Genomic DNA, 15,890 nt, shown 5'->3' with positions numbered 1-15,890 from the left:
CAGTAGAAGCAGTCAAGTTTCATTTAAATGTACAATTCCATATTTACTTTCTACTTGCAACCACATGAACATAACCTTACTATATCTTCATTCAAAACAAGCCTATCATCTTAACTCTTTCACATATTTTCTAATATTGTTCATTTGGCATTGCTGGACAAACATTTACCACATATGTTAAAGTTAGTTGGCACATTCCTCTTCACCTGTGTAATCATTTTCAATCAATCTCACAGGACCCCGTTGTCATTTCTGGCCATCTCTGTAAGTGTTTGGATTGACCTGTTCACACGCCTGATTATGGACACAATTGAGGTTGTAAGACAAACAGGTGCTTGGCCTACCCTGATTGACTTGTAATCTTGTGAGTTGTTTTATGTGAACTGTGCCATATTTGTACCTGTGTGTATTTATTTGTACCTTTTTACTGTTTTTAATGCTCCATGGTAACCATCGACTTGTGCTGTGGATGAGATTTCCTATTACTGACCACAAACACCCAGCATGCACAAATTCACCCATAATGCACAGTATTTCCTTTAGTTAGATTAGTCCTGTGTTAAATCACATTCATACTTCATGCAAACCGGTCTATAGTGCAGCTGGCTTGCTCACATCATCTACCTAAACAAACCATCCTTTTGTGAATATTTCACCAGAATTTGAGTGAAAATGCCAATATTCACAGCAGGAAAAATATAACTTAAAGTCACCACCCTGTCCCCACCTGTACTATACCTGGTGTGTGGGCAGCACAGCTAATTACTCATAATCAACAAGCATCTGTGCACCCTAACACACAGGCAATTGTATTGTAAACTGATGTTTTGAAATGATAATGTAGAAATGTAAACTTGTAAGACATCACACAGCCTTAAAACCTACCAAAGCGATTCTCTGACAAATAAGCTTTTAAAAGCTTGCCATTACAAAACAACTTTAAAGAGATAGTTAATGGAAATATCCTGAATTATCTTGTCATTTACTAATACAACAGAACAGATACTGAATAATAATGTTTGAATTGACATTTTTAGTATTTTAAGTATCCTTTTTAAGTTACTGGAGAGAAAATATCAGAATAAAATTAGAATAAGGTAGCCCTTGATGCCACCACTGTATAAACCCTTGGTTAAAATTCCCCCAGTTTAAAATGTCCCCTCAATTTGCTGTTAGTCATGTCTGCCTGTGGGAAATTATATTATGAATTATTATACTGGAATCATATATTTAAAAATTAGACAAATAAAATGAGCACTCTTTCTAGCAGGAATAAAAGCATTACAGATTATTGAAGAAAATAAGACCTTTAGCACTGAGGCCTGCAAGCATAGAACTCTGAGCATAAAGCCTACAATAATACAAAAGACTCACCTGTAACATGCTGACAATCTCAACCTTGTTGAAAAAAATAAATGAGGTCAGTGTAGAAAGAAAATTCTCTTCAAACACAGAAGGAGTTGGAAGAATGATATCCTGGATATACTGAACACGGTAAGTTTGATGGATTTTTTGTCTCAGTTCTGAATCTGTGATTGGTATTACCTCTTTGAACTTTGCAGTTTTGGTCAAGAACTCCCTGTGTTTTTTAGGTTGTACAAGAGAAGGGTCATATTCAAGACAGCCAACAACATCCATTATGCAGTCATCTGAAAACATGACCTCAAAAAGAGCTGCCTTATTTAGAAATAAAATTCCTCTGATGATTTCATATAAATGATGCAAGCCTTCAGTATTTTCAAGGTCCTCGCAAACTTTGAAAAGCTGCAAAAGTTTTTTGATATAACCCTCATGCATTAACGCCAGCGCCAGCTTTTCTCTACGAATTGGAGAGGATAGCACAGATGTAACCAAGTCAGCTATCTCTTCTAACTTATTCAGTTCGCAAGGAGGAAGATCCACCAAATGACTTGTTTCAGGCATTTCTTCAAAACGCTCTTCCTCAGATTCAAGGTCCTGTGTTACTTCAACTGTGGGATCTTTTCCTTGTATCTAATATTTAAAAAAGAAAGGTAATTTATAAATACATTTAATTAACTAGAAAACATTTTATATTCAAACCTCTGCTAAATGTACAAGTTTGCGAATATATATATATTATATATAAAAAGAGTAGCTACTTAATTTAAATAATCATGCATTATAAATAAATACATTTAATTACCTCTTGGGGCAAATAAAGTGTATTTATCTGTCAAGAAAGATGATTTTAACTAGACTACGCACTGATACAATTAAAGTTTTGTAGAATCTATATGTTTAACAACGAGCTACAGAAAAGTAAAATAGAACATAGGACAGTTTAAAGATGCCAAAAGCAAATAAGAGTAAGTCAAAGCAGCATTTTTACACAAATGAAAAATGATTACTAATTAAAAATGCAAACTCCCATTTCTTCTGACTTATTACTCTCTCCTAGAAGCAAACTTCTCCTCTGTGAAGGGCCCTGTTCCACCAGACCTCTCTATTTCTCTTTAATTTGTACTCTCGCAACCATGCTACTCAGCTTGAAGTCATTATGCTTTTCTGGAGAAAGACTTGCAGCAAAGCAGTGAGCCCAGACAATCATCTGTCACTCCACATTTGGACGATGAGCCGATAAGTTAGTACTACTGTGTTTATAGATATTCTTAATGAATATTTGGCTGAAAGCTGAATTCCTGGCTATTTCAAAGAATTCATAAGTACCACAGTTGCTGCTGTGCACAACATATTAGTGGCACTAATCACGAATGAAATAATCTGACTGTTTAATTCTGCAGTATAACAAGTCTGCCACAGATTCACTTCTTGACCTCATTCAGTCTGAACTGTGTTCAATCAGATCAGAAGAAAATACAGTTAATATGATTCTCAACTACACTGTGAAGCATTAAGACTCCCCAGGTGTTCATGGCAATAAAGAAAACATGATCGTTTACATCTGCTACTTCCTGCTTTGTATCTAGCTCTACTGTTTTTCAGCATCCAATCCACATTACTGTTTATTTCAAAAGGACATTAGTGATTAAAGCACACTTAAAAAAATGAAACAGAAATAAACAAATGATAGCAACCACTTTTTATAGAGTTACAGCATGCTTTGACTGGAACAGAAGCCTGACGTTTTGGTGTCATTTTGCTAAATATCATTAAATAAATTCCTTATCGGAAAAGTGATTTTATATAGGTTAATGTTTAAAACTAAAAACATGATTGTTCTTCCATCATAGAGTAAAAAACAAATATGTTTTCTCTCAAGCACATCTCTTATTAATGCAAGTACTTTGGTAATTAATAGTTTAAGCAAAATTTTATTCTGCTTATTGCTTTTTTTATTTAATTATTATTTTGAGTGTATGGATCCACGCGGTTTATTTTTCTATATGAAGGCATCCACGAGTTCTTACAGTTTTATGACTCACAGGACTACCAGTTGTATTTGCATTCTCTCTTCTATGCTATATACACAGTCCATTGTGAGGGATATTTGCTAGTTATTTTAAAATAAATAAAACTGACAGAAGTAAGGTAAAAGTGCAATCAAAGGCCTAAAAATATTGTAAAAGATTACATAGTTGACAGTTTAATATCAATTAAAATAACCTGACATTTATAAAACAAACTAAACACAAGAACTTTACTGAGACTCACTAACTAATGATTTGCACTGGTTACATTTTATTATGAAGTGTAAGAATGGGCGTAAGTGACAATAAGAAGCATGTTATGTGATGTACAGTATGTGAGACCTAGGTTCAGGCAATGTATTGAATTATCAGATCAATCAGCCAGTTAAACATTGCCAACACACACTGTTTTTGCTGGGGATGGGACATCATTTTAACTGCGTAAGTCCACATTACTATTCTTCATCTCATAATTTTCAATTTGTCAATGAGGTGTCGTCATTGTTAATTATCACACACTGTAAACAAGTACAAAACTACCTCGTTTAAAATAGAAAAGCACAGACAGATAAATTAGCCTCACTTATTATGTAACATAATACTTTTGACTTCAAAGAAATTAAGCATGGTGAGCCAAAAGACTTAATTGAACTTACTAGACAACTAAGGAGGAAGGTTGCTGTTGTTGCTGTGAAAGGCTCACAAACAACAAACGTACATAGTTGTTTGTGCATACCCCATTCAACTGACAACACAAACTTAAGCAGTGCTGCTGGTACATGCACTAAAGGCTAGTGGTTTTAGAAAAAGCACAAAATATAAGCAAGGCAGCGAAGGATGAGCACAACATACCACAGCTGTTTCATCTTAATAAAGTATGCTTGGTTTACAACATTCACTTGAAAGTGTTGTTTTAAAAGCATAATATACCGGTAATTCATATTTGTCTTTAGTAGGCCTTCAACTTCTTCCAAACGGCAAACTAACCGGAATAGAAGATGATCAGTTACAACTCAAAATTAAATTAAGCAGCATTTCGTTCAGCAATAAATATCCTTTTGGAGCAGTAATCTGGCTATCTGACCTATCAGTTATACCTCCACACTCAGGATCTATTTCTATTCAAAATTTTTAATCATCAATAGTTCAAATAATCAGTAATGTTACATTCATTGACAGAAGCCTAATGTGACTGCACAGTATATTTGCAATTTATTTTAACAAATGTCTAATAGCAAGGCTTCCCTTTGCTTAAAAAACATTTTTAATGCATCTTCTGCAAAACTTTAAGTGGCATTAGAAACAGAAATAATGCAGCATTTAAGAACACAGGATTTCCTAAAAGCACAGGTAATGAATGTAAACAGGACGTGGACATTAAAACTGAGCAAAAATGATAAAACAATGTAAGGTACAGTGAGCAAGGTAACACTGAATCTAAAAGGAGAAAGAGGCACTCTTATTCTCATTAATTGTACTTTGAAACCAATGCTATGTACTTACTGCTAAGTAGAAGTGTAGTCCCCGGACTGCAAAAAAAACAATTCAGTTTGAATTACTGCATATTACCTGACAAATCTTCTCCCATATTTCATCACATCCAGCCTTTTCTTGGAAACTCAAAGCCAAATCATAATTCACAGCTTCTGACCAAACAATCAGTGTATCCTGTACAGACACAAAACAAAAGTTGGTTCCCGAATTAACCAAATGGAAAATACATTGTTTTGCTGATAAAGATTAAGCAAAAATTAGCAGAATTTTAAATCAGCATTTAGCCTGTTTAGAGCTAGTCATTAGTAGTTTGTAGTTGTCAGGAAGTTAACAAAAGGAACAATTTATAAAGGATGTTAATTTCTTGAAAAGATAAAAATTACACAAATAACCTTTTGATTATAACCACCTACACTAAATAAATCAATTTTATCTTTATGTGATGAGGAAAAAATAAAAAATAACTAGTGGTTACAGTGAATAGTGAATATCAAAACAGCGTAATCAAGATGATTTTTAAGAAGATGAAATTCTCCATTACTGGAAAAAAAACAAAAAAACATCAACTAGAGAAATCAGTTATTATGATTTTGGGCCATGCCCTACTAGTATTGTAATTTTTCCCCTCTACCATTTACTTGGTTAACAATGTTTAGACATACTGTGCTATAACTTCCATAGTCCATGTTGTGTAATATTAGAGATGGCTTGGAATTTTCATTATAATCAATGGTGTACATTCAAATCCAAGGGGATTTTTTTAATCTAGTCCAATCCAAAATGACTGTAACAGTGTGCTTTGATGAGAAAGCATTGCTCTCTCCCTTTATCTCCCTGTATAAAGGTTGAAAAGGATTCCCTGAACCAACTTTGCAGATTCATCACATACACCACCACCACCTGAACATTGTATCCTTTCAAATGTGCTTTCTTGATACTCTGCATCAGCCTGTTCGCATGTGTGAATGGTACCTTCCATAAAATGCAAATTGAAGATTGCAATCCAGCCCTCCTAATTACCAAGACACATCTCACAGGAACAAAGGAAAAAGAAACAGCACTAAATATTTATCAATGTATTGCCTATACAGTAGCACCGACATGATCCGTAAAGACTAGGACTGAAATTATCTTAAAAACAGACAAGGTTTCATTCCGCTTTTTCTGTATTTTGGAATTACTTAACATCTTTTCTGAAGGAAAAAGGCCTTCAATAAAGAAAGAACTACCCGCAAGTTGAATTTTCACTGTATGAGGCTGGATATTCCAAAGATCCCCCCACAACCCGGGGTTAAACCCCAATATAGCTTGAATTCACTTTAAAAAAATCCATTCAAAAGGCAAAAATTGTTATTAAAATGAAAAAGTTTACTAATACCATACACTAAAATTTCAACTTTTCCAAACGATCTATACGTACAGTATGTTAGCTATACTTATTAGCTTTGTTTTTATAACATCACTAGGATCAGACTTTTTGTATTTTTGAATTACAGCCATCTGCACAAATAACTGGGCCAAAAAAAAAAAAACACTTATGATTTCTGGTTTAAAATAAAAATTTAAAAAGAGGCTTTTCAAAGTCAGCAAAGTTCTTTTTGGTAACCACGGAAAAAAAGGAATCTGGGTTTTTTTGGCTCCTGACTTGAAACATACTGTTTAAATATTAAGGTGTTAATTAAAAAACAAAACAAATACAGAGGTGCCTTTAATCACACCTTTGCCAACCCTGTACAAGAACAAGAAAACTGAAGACTCTTGCTTCAGTGCTGGACATTATTCTTTGACCATCAGGACTTTTCATCAACTGTACTGAACTAATGTCAACAAATCCTATAATTATTTATTTCCAACAGATGTATTTTTTTATTCTGTATCATTTATTATCTTAGTGTTTCCTCAAATATTCAAATTCTTTTTATGAATACTGATTTTTTTTTTTAATAAAACTGTCCAGTATGCTTGGGACTCTTTCATTCTTACCTGTCACGTGAAAGGTGACCAGCAAAACACCTGAATTTCACCACTGTCCAGGAAGCAGAACAGTCTATGCACGTCACAAAAGGCAATGTGTTCACAAGATAGCACCCCTCCCAGGTATAGCTCCAGGATTGAACCATGGGTATTTCTGTCCATGTGAGGTTCTCTTACATTTAACATTAATGAAGATAAAATTATTGGCTCTCTGCAGATGAAGCTGTCATCTTACTGGTCAACCTACATTCTCATCTATGGTCAAGAGGTGTTGGCAGTGACTAAAAGAATAAAATCATACATACAAGCTGCCAATATCAGATTCCAACCCAAGTAATCCTCGATTTTAACGCTTACATGAAACACATCTACACAGATGCCCACGTGAAATTTGGGACTAATGCTTTTATAGCACTGTTTTCACAGCCTGAAAGACACTCGGGTCTAACACTAAGGAGGTTAATTTTTGGAACAGAAAGATCTGGTATATAAAGGTTAACAGAATGCTCAATTAAATTTCACATATCTGGAGCAATGACATAAAAAACATACCAGTTACATCATATTCTATGAAAATGCTGTTAACGTTAATGTTAACAACTAGTATGCACTGCCTTTTGCTGTATACAGAAGGATAACCACGCAAAAATGTTGAAAACGTTTTTTAAAAAAAAAAAGTATAGAATGGTCCATAACAGTACATCAATGCAAGCGTCACTTTAGTGATATCACAGGAAATCACTCAACAAAGGATTTTACAATAAAATAGGGCTAAGAATCCCTAATCTGAAATGCACTGGACCTGAAGTATTGCTGATTTTGGATATTTTCGGATTTCAGAATATCTGCATACATAGTGCAAAACCTTGCGAATTGGACCCAAGTGGAATAAAAATTTTAGTTTGGTCTTATATCCACCATATACACAGTCTGAAAATGATATTATATCATACTTTAAAAAAAAAATTGCCAGAAGTTAAAGTTTCTGCACAGTAGAATCAGCAGAATACCTATATCAGGTGTTAACACTAGAATTACCAGAGTCTACGAAAAAACTCGTAGATCCGGCCCACCTTAAAACCGTTCTCACCTCTCCGCCAGCGTCTTTTGTCTTCTAAATGTGATTAAGACGAGCAGCAAGCAGCCGGCTATTCCATCCCCCACCGTCGCAGAACGTTCACTAAGTTTTCCCAGCTCATGCCTTGTTTGATTATCTGGGAGTGACTGAACTGCTGGAGTTTTAGAGTGGAAATAATAAATCGCCATTTGGAACACACGCATTTCATGTGTGTTCCGTTTCTACAGTAATCTGTGTAAACACATTTTTAAAACAGAAACGTTTTTCATATTTTAGTAGTAAATGACAAAATGTAGGCATAAACTATATAATGTATGAAGCTTGAAGTCCAAAGATCAAGTAAACACTTTCACAAAAGGTTCAAGGAAAATACAACCGCTTCAGTGGCATAGCGGATGATTTGCTGACTTGTAATCAAGAGTCCCCGGTTCGATCCCCACTCACTCCTATATTTGCCGTTTTCAGTAGTGAGCTGCTCTTTTTGTTAATATTTTACAGTACACACATACATTTGGCTTGCGTCTGTAACACATGGTGTGCATTTATAAGTCTTGTAAAAGTTAACTTTTTTAACTTTTATTCTCTCTAAATCACAATCACGATACATACTATCGTCCCCCCACCCAGGGATCAGACGCTGTTTATTTTTCATTTTAAACGAAATAACTGGAGATGTGAGTGGTGTTTTGAGACAATGGAACTGGACATTCATCTGGAGGGATTAAAGCTGACACACAAACGCTGGCGAATCTGCCTTCTTCATATCTCACCATCACTTGATTTTTTTTTATTCAGTTTTATTGAGTGTTCCTGCTAATGCTAAATTAGTGTGCACCTTATGGTGTATGATGTCAAAAAAAAAAAAAACACACAGACGTAGGTATGATATTTGGAATTATTTGTTTTATGACCTGTATAGTACATTTCGGAAAACTTTGTGGCACGGATGCAACATTATTCATATTCATTCGCATAACATCTTGCAGTTTGTAATCAGTGACTGCATGTTTTTTACCCCGATCTTGCCAGTCCCCACATGTTGCTGTATGCTGTTTCTTTTGTACACCAGGGCATGCAGAGGATAGAATAGTACAGAGCAGTAACTTCAGCGCTATATGCAATCATCAGATTCAAATGTCAACTGTTCACACACACGAAAGGATCGTCTTCCTACATTTACAACGTATGTACCTGTTACAATGTACACGCTTCTCTCTATGCTGTGGTTTCTATTACACACCTGAAAGAAAGACAATATATGTGAAACCATCATCGCACTAATGCAATATTATTTGAAAACAAACAGCGTCAGATTGGGTGTGAATTTATGCTGGCGCTATTACTGAAAGAAAAAAAGATCAACATGTGCGTTGATGCTGCAGCACTGAATAAGCTCACGCGCTCTAACATCCCCACTCCCCCGATCTGACTCTAAGTAACAGCGCAAGTACAGACGCAAACCAAGTGTGATCAAGAGTCCCCGGTTCGATCCCCACTCACTCCTATATTTGCCGTTTTCAGTAGTAAGCTGCTCTTTTTGTTAATATTATACAGTACACACATACACTTGGTTTGCGTCTGTACTTGTGCTGTTACTTAGAGTCAGATCGGGGGTTTGGAAATGTTAGAGCGCATGAGCTTATCCAGTGCAGCAGGATCAACGCACATGTTGATCTTTTTTTTCTTTCAGTACATGTGCCTTCCTTGTTTATTTATATATATATATATATATATATATATATATATATATATATAGTGACTTTTCTGCCTGTCTGTCTCTCTATTACGCAGTGCTCTGTCTGTCTGTCTGTGTGTTATGGATCTTAAAAATAACAGTTATAAGGACACTTGTTCATGTTAATTGCAGTCTCAATTGTTAAAAAATATTTTAAAAGGAGCATCCCACATGAAAATGTAACGATCTCATTAACTGAGAGTGCATACCAATTTATAAATTATGTCCATTTGAGGTTAAAAAGAAAAAAAAGTAACGCTTTCTCCTCAACGAGGAATCGAACTCTGGTCTCTGAGGGGCAGTAAGCATGCTGCGCCCTGAGACAGCAAATCTTACCACTACGCCGCGGAAGCTGTTGGATTGTTCTTGAACCTTTTGTGATAGTGTTTATTTAATGTTTGGACTTCATGCTTCACATATTCTATAGTTTAGGCCTACATTTTGTAACATTACTAAAATATGAAAACGTTTCTGTTTTAACAATGTGTTTACACAGATTACTGTAGAAACAGAACACACATGAAATGCGTGTGTTTCAAATAACGATCTATTATTTTCACTATAAAACTCCACTTCACTCCCAGATAATCAATCAAGGCATGAGCTGGGAGAAGTTCGTGCACGTTCTAAGTCGGTGGGGGGATGGAATAGCCGGCTGCTTGCAGCTTGTTTTTATCTGCACATTTAGAGGACAAAGGACGCTGGCGGAGAGGTGCGTATGGTTTTAAGGTGGGCCAGATCTACGAGTTTTTTCGTAGACTCTGGTAATTCTAGTGTTAAACAATAGCAACTACAAACAAAGGCAGGCTTTCAGGCTCCATCTACAATGCTGTGTTTTGATTAAAAGGCTACTATATAAAAAGAATTGGCAAAAAAAAAAAAAAAAAAAACAGTGAGTAATTAGTGCTGGGTGGTATACCGGTTCATACCAAAAACCGTTGTTTATTTTTGTTATGATATGGATTTTTCTTATACTGCAACACCGGTTTAAATTGCCTAAACAACATTCAGAACGTGGCGTAGCGGGAAACTGTATAAGGAGGGACCTTTTCACTTGTACACTGCTAAACAAGCATACAACGGAGTACATGAATTGTGCAGTGAAAATGGACAGAGAACATTCCGAAACTGAAGCTGTAGCAGACAATAAAGTTAAACATGACACAGAAGAACTTTTGCTGGAAAAAGGAGTCATTTCTGTTGTCTGGAGATACTTTAGATTTAAAAGGTTGGATGTGGACCATTATGTTCAAATGTGTCAATACTGTTTCTATACTACTGGATAATACTGCAAGCCCTGTTGTGCTTGTTTTATTTTTTTCAATACTGTGTAATGTACCTGGGTACTGTGTAATAGTGTGATGACATGTTGACTTTATTCTTGACATTTCCACTTTAATCTCGACGCTTATGACAAGAATAAAGTCGACATTTCTACTTTATTCTCGCCGTTTGTCGAGATTAAAGTCGACATGTTGACTTTGTTCTCGTAATTAGAACATCGTAAACTAAACTTCATCTTAAAATGAATAATTTACTAGATTTTCTCAAACCCCGTCATAAGTTGTGTAGCACATTAAATGCTTTGTGTTAAGTGTTCCCGGAGCCATGTTAATCGCTACTGCTTCTTAAACTGACTTCCTCTTGCACTAAGAGGAGGCGCTGGCAGCACACAGAATACATTAATTTCATGATGTTCCTGTTCCCTGAACATTTAGAATGCTAAGATAAATGCTTGATATAATTTTCATGATGAAATGCATTAAAGCATGTATTAGTCATGTGGGGGCACAGTGGCATGGAGGCTGCAGTGCTGCCTTGCAATAATGGGGTCCCGGGTGTTCCCTGCTTTGAATTTGCATGTTTTTCTGGTGGGTTTACTTGACATGCTTCAGTTTCCTTTCAAAGTCATGTAGGATGGCGGGTTTTGTTATGCAATATTAACCCTGCTAGTGTACAGGGTGCGCACAAAGTCTGTATACCCCTATCTTTGGGAGGATTTTGAAAGCTAAAGGTTATCTCTTAGGAACCCAAAACATCTGTATGGGTCCCTCCACGATCTCTGCATAGTCGAATGTGCAGCCAGGTTCTCCTGCTCATGTTCTGCAACATTTGCGGGGTGACGCTGCGTTTACTTGACATGCTTCAGTTTCCTTTCAAAGTCATGTAGGATGGCGGGTTTTGTTATGCAATATTAACCCTGCTAGTGTACAGGGTGCGCACAAAGTCTGTATACCCCTATCTTTGGGAGGATTTTGAAAGCTAAAGGTTATCTCTTAGGAATCCAAAACATCTGTATGGGTCCCTCCACGATCTCTGCATAGTCGAATGCGCAGCCAGGTTCTCCTGCTCATGTTCTGCAACATTTGCGGGGTGACGCTGCGCAAACCTCATGTTTCAGTTCATCGTTCGATAAATAACGGCGCTTCCACACGTCTTCTTTGATAAACTCCCAGAGTGCATTATCTGGAGTTGTGAGATCAGGGCTTCTCGGAGGCCACGGAAGAGGAGCGGGATTGTTGTTTGATCCTCGTCCGATCCAACGATTCCCAAAAACATCATTGAGGCGATCACGCACGGTGATTACGAAATGGGCAGGTGCCCAGTCTTGTTGAAACCAAACACTGTCAAGGACGCCCTGGTTTCTCAGTTGCGGAATGAGCCAGCCATTCAGCATTTCCAGATAACTGATTTGGTTAACAGAACCATCAAAAAAATAAGGGCCAAACAAATGCTGTGCTGTCATTCCGGCCCAGATCATCACGTGTGGTGGGCTATGCTCAAGTTCTTCAAAGAAATGTGGATTTTCTTTTCCCCAGAAAAACACGTTTCGATTGCGGGAGCTGTGATAAATCGCGCACTCGTCAGAGAACATAACATTTTCCTTCTCAGCATTTGTTGGAAATTGGTGCAGCCCCAGATCACAAGCTTCCTGACAGCTGATAACTCGTTAATGGGAAATGGATGGCAACATTTCATTTGCAAGTCCTGTTTGATGTGTTTTCACATTGTCGATTCCGCTATTCCCAACTCAGCAGCACGTTTACGAGTGGATTTCATTGGGGATCGTTGGACAGACTCTACCACATCTGCACACGTCATGCCTTGTGGGTGGTCTTCCACTTCACAGAGCATCTCGGACGCTGCCCGTTGCAAAAGCCTTCTTCTCCCACTGCAACAACGTCCTCTTTGTCGGTGATGCCTTCCCAAAACGCACAACAAAGTCATCCATGACATTTTTGATCGATTTCCCAGTAACAGGCCACTCATGAACCCACACAGTGGCCACCAAACGCTCCTCGATCGTGAAAACACTTGTGTCACCTACCACTTCGTCTTGGAACAACCACCACGTTGTTGTGATTTCTTGAGCGGCAGCAGGTGGCAGCACCAGATGGGATGTCGGAAACACACCTTGAAATACTGGGAAGACTTGGGCTGATGTCCACAGGAACCAAATTGTCAAGGTTATTCCTGTAAATGCTCCTAAAGACAGGGGTATACGGACTTTGTGCGCACCCTGTATGTTTTGCTCGTATTCACCCTGCGATGTGCCGACGCCATGTTCAGGATTTCCTCCTGCCTTGCACACAATGCTTGCTGGGATGGGCGCAACCCTGAAAGGACGGCATAATTAAACATGTATAGCAAAGATTTTATTATTTTTTTTTTTTTTAAAGTTCTGAACACTCCGTGGTCTAAGTTTATAACTAGTTTTAATTTCACAGGGACGTTTATTGTGTGGCAATTGGTTATGTGGAGAAAGGAAGGATAGGGACTGGGGGTTTGTTACGTCAGACAGAGACAGCACGCATGCAATAAAGGAAGCCCGCTCAGAAGAACATCCATTGAATTCTGTGTTTGTGTCTTAGACCGCAAGATCACGAACCCAAACCTGTATTAATACTTGTGTGCACATAAAAATGTTTTTTTGTACAATGTACAATTCTCATGACAGTGGAATAGGTTATTCTTAGCCAGTAATTGCAGTGGAAAATGTGGTTAACATCCACTCACGCATGGGGAAAAAAATACCGTCCAATACCGTGAAACCGGTATAATTTTGAAAAATACCATGATATAGAATTTTGGTCATACCGCCCAGCACTATGAGTAATGAACATAGGTCTGGCGGTGACAATGTTTGACATACTGGTGCAAATAGAGCATCAGAACCTACTTTCCCTCCAAACTATGCCATTCATAATTTTGGAATCATACCACTCACTCCCCTCCTGCACAGCTGTGATCTTGCCTTTTATCCACAGCTCCTGAAACTCCAGCAGGGAGTTAAAATCAGTGTCATAATATGTAAAAGAGGTGAGGAAGCACTTTTTAACTTCTGAAAGCTAAACAGCATTTGTCTGTGCTGGTAGTTTGTGTTATTCTTTAACTTGTGTTCCATTTGTTAAGACTTGGGTGTAAGGGCTGTTTGCATGAACAAAATCCTGTAGTTCTGTAAGCAAATGAGAAGAGATATTTACATTTTCAGGCTATGAAAGTGCTTGGTTAAGTTCTTCATCTTAACAGGAAGGTACATACAGTGTCTGAATTACAGATAAATACATGCAGGAATCAGATATAAAAGTGTTAGCTTTGAGCTCCATAATCCATTAACATTCAATCAAATTGGGGGTATTCACCCTCAACCAACATGATAAAGTAAAAGTCTATCAAAGGGCAGGGGGATGAAGTACCACTTTAAAAGTTTCCAGGGATCGTAATAAAATGACAATTCATTTGAAGCTCAGGGAGTTTGGTTGGGGAGGGCAGTATGCCTATGGAGTTTGGAGAGTCATGATACACTAAACATCATCTCTAATGGAGGGAAAACATATGGAGCTATATGAGTTGTAAATCATTTATCTACATACTTCTTGTATAGGTTCAGACTGATCTTTTGATTTGGTATGTGCATCAGCTTCTTGCTGTTCCATCGTGGGAGACTGTGACCCGAGGTTATGGATTGTGTGAATTAAATTAAAAAGTGTGAATGACTTTGTTTTGCAAACAAAGCGTAAGGTTGTGCAGGTCACTCAGTCTTTGTTGTGCACGCATTCTACATCTTGCAGTCAACACCAGTGTCATTGGCGTGTGGAATGTGCTTCATTGTCAGCAGTAGTCATGGGTGTAATTCCTCTTCTCAGCCCAATGGTGGTATTACCATGTTTTGCAATGAAGTTCATATGTTGAACTTGAGCAGCGTGATATCTGCACCTACATTCTGTTTTCATGCCAAGCATGAAATGACCTTGTTCACCTGTAGTTATTTCTGTCAACTGTTCTTTGCACATGCAACTGTGCATTTGCTGTCAGGCAATGCACGCTGCCATGGCTTTGCTGGCAGTGAGAAAGGCACTAAGCCAAATTTTGAGGCTGCTGAAGGCCAGACATTTGAAGCATGGGTGACATTGCATGTGTCCGGCAAAAGCTGTAAATTAAGACCATCATCAAGGTTCACAGGCGAGGGGTGAGATACTCGATTGCACTGTACAATGATATAAATCAAGTACATTAAGTTATAATAATTATGTACACAAATTAAAATTAACAGGAAACTGATCAAATGAAAAACTAATATTTATTTTAAAACTAAACACTCGGGATCAAATGAAGTAAACACACAATACATAGACTATCACAAGGCTAGCTTAACGCACGTCAGTCTTTACAGATCTATGATGGTTTGTTTCTTTCTCTTCATTATCCAGAATGTGCTGTGGTAGGACAAAGAAGCAGTCAGTTGTTTTTACTTATAAATTTCTTTGATTGTGAAAGTGCATCGGTTTGCCTGTGTGTTTTTTTTAACACTAGAATCCCTGAAGCTTATGAAAATATTCAGAATGCCGAGCCACCTTAATTTTACTCGCACTTCCTCATCATTGTGTTAACTGTGCAACAATAGCGTCTTTGTTTTGCAAATGTGTCAGTCGACCGCAGGCAGGCAGCCTGCTACCCCAACCCTAACTGGGGCAGCTGAAATCGGACACAAAATTCTCACAGCTGAAGTCTGTTTATCTGGGAGTGAGGTGTCTGGAACCGAACAGGAAAATAAATATTGCTATTTGAATTACATATATTCCATGTGTGTTCCAGGTCTACAATGATCTGTATAAATGTAGAGTGCCATTTCTTGCAAGGCAAGAAATTTTGAAAACATAACTAAAACCGAACGTTTTTTCATGTTATAGTAATAATGACAAAATGTTGATGTGAAGTG

The 15,890-nt window shown here is 37.3% G+C and overlaps 1 protein-coding gene across 2 annotated transcripts in view; it reads right to left on the bottom strand.

Moving 5' to 3' along the window:
* Nucleotides 1–15,890, bottom strand: part of LOC114666146 (serine/threonine-protein phosphatase 4 regulatory subunit 3-B) — a 93,972-nt gene that overhangs the window by 60,461 nt on the left and 17,621 nt on the right. For both annotated transcript variants that reach the window (XM_051919368.1, XM_028820892.2), the window contains exons 3-4: nucleotides 4,959–5,057; nucleotides 1,375–1,992 (exon numbers count right to left, since the gene is read on the bottom strand). In XM_051919368.1, coding sequence (XP_051775328.1) covers nucleotides 1,375–1,992; nucleotides 4,959–5,057 — 717 coding nt within the window. The remainder of the gene's footprint in view (nucleotides 1–1,374; nucleotides 1,993–4,958; nucleotides 5,058–15,890) is intronic.

The sequence above is a fragment of the Erpetoichthys calabaricus genome, chromosome 15, assembly GCF_900747795.2.
Source record: "Erpetoichthys calabaricus chromosome 15, fErpCal1.3, whole genome shotgun sequence".
Lineage (NCBI taxonomy): Eukaryota > Metazoa > Chordata > Cladistia > Polypteriformes > Polypteridae > Erpetoichthys > Erpetoichthys calabaricus.
This window is presented reverse-complemented; position numbering and strand designations above follow the sequence as displayed.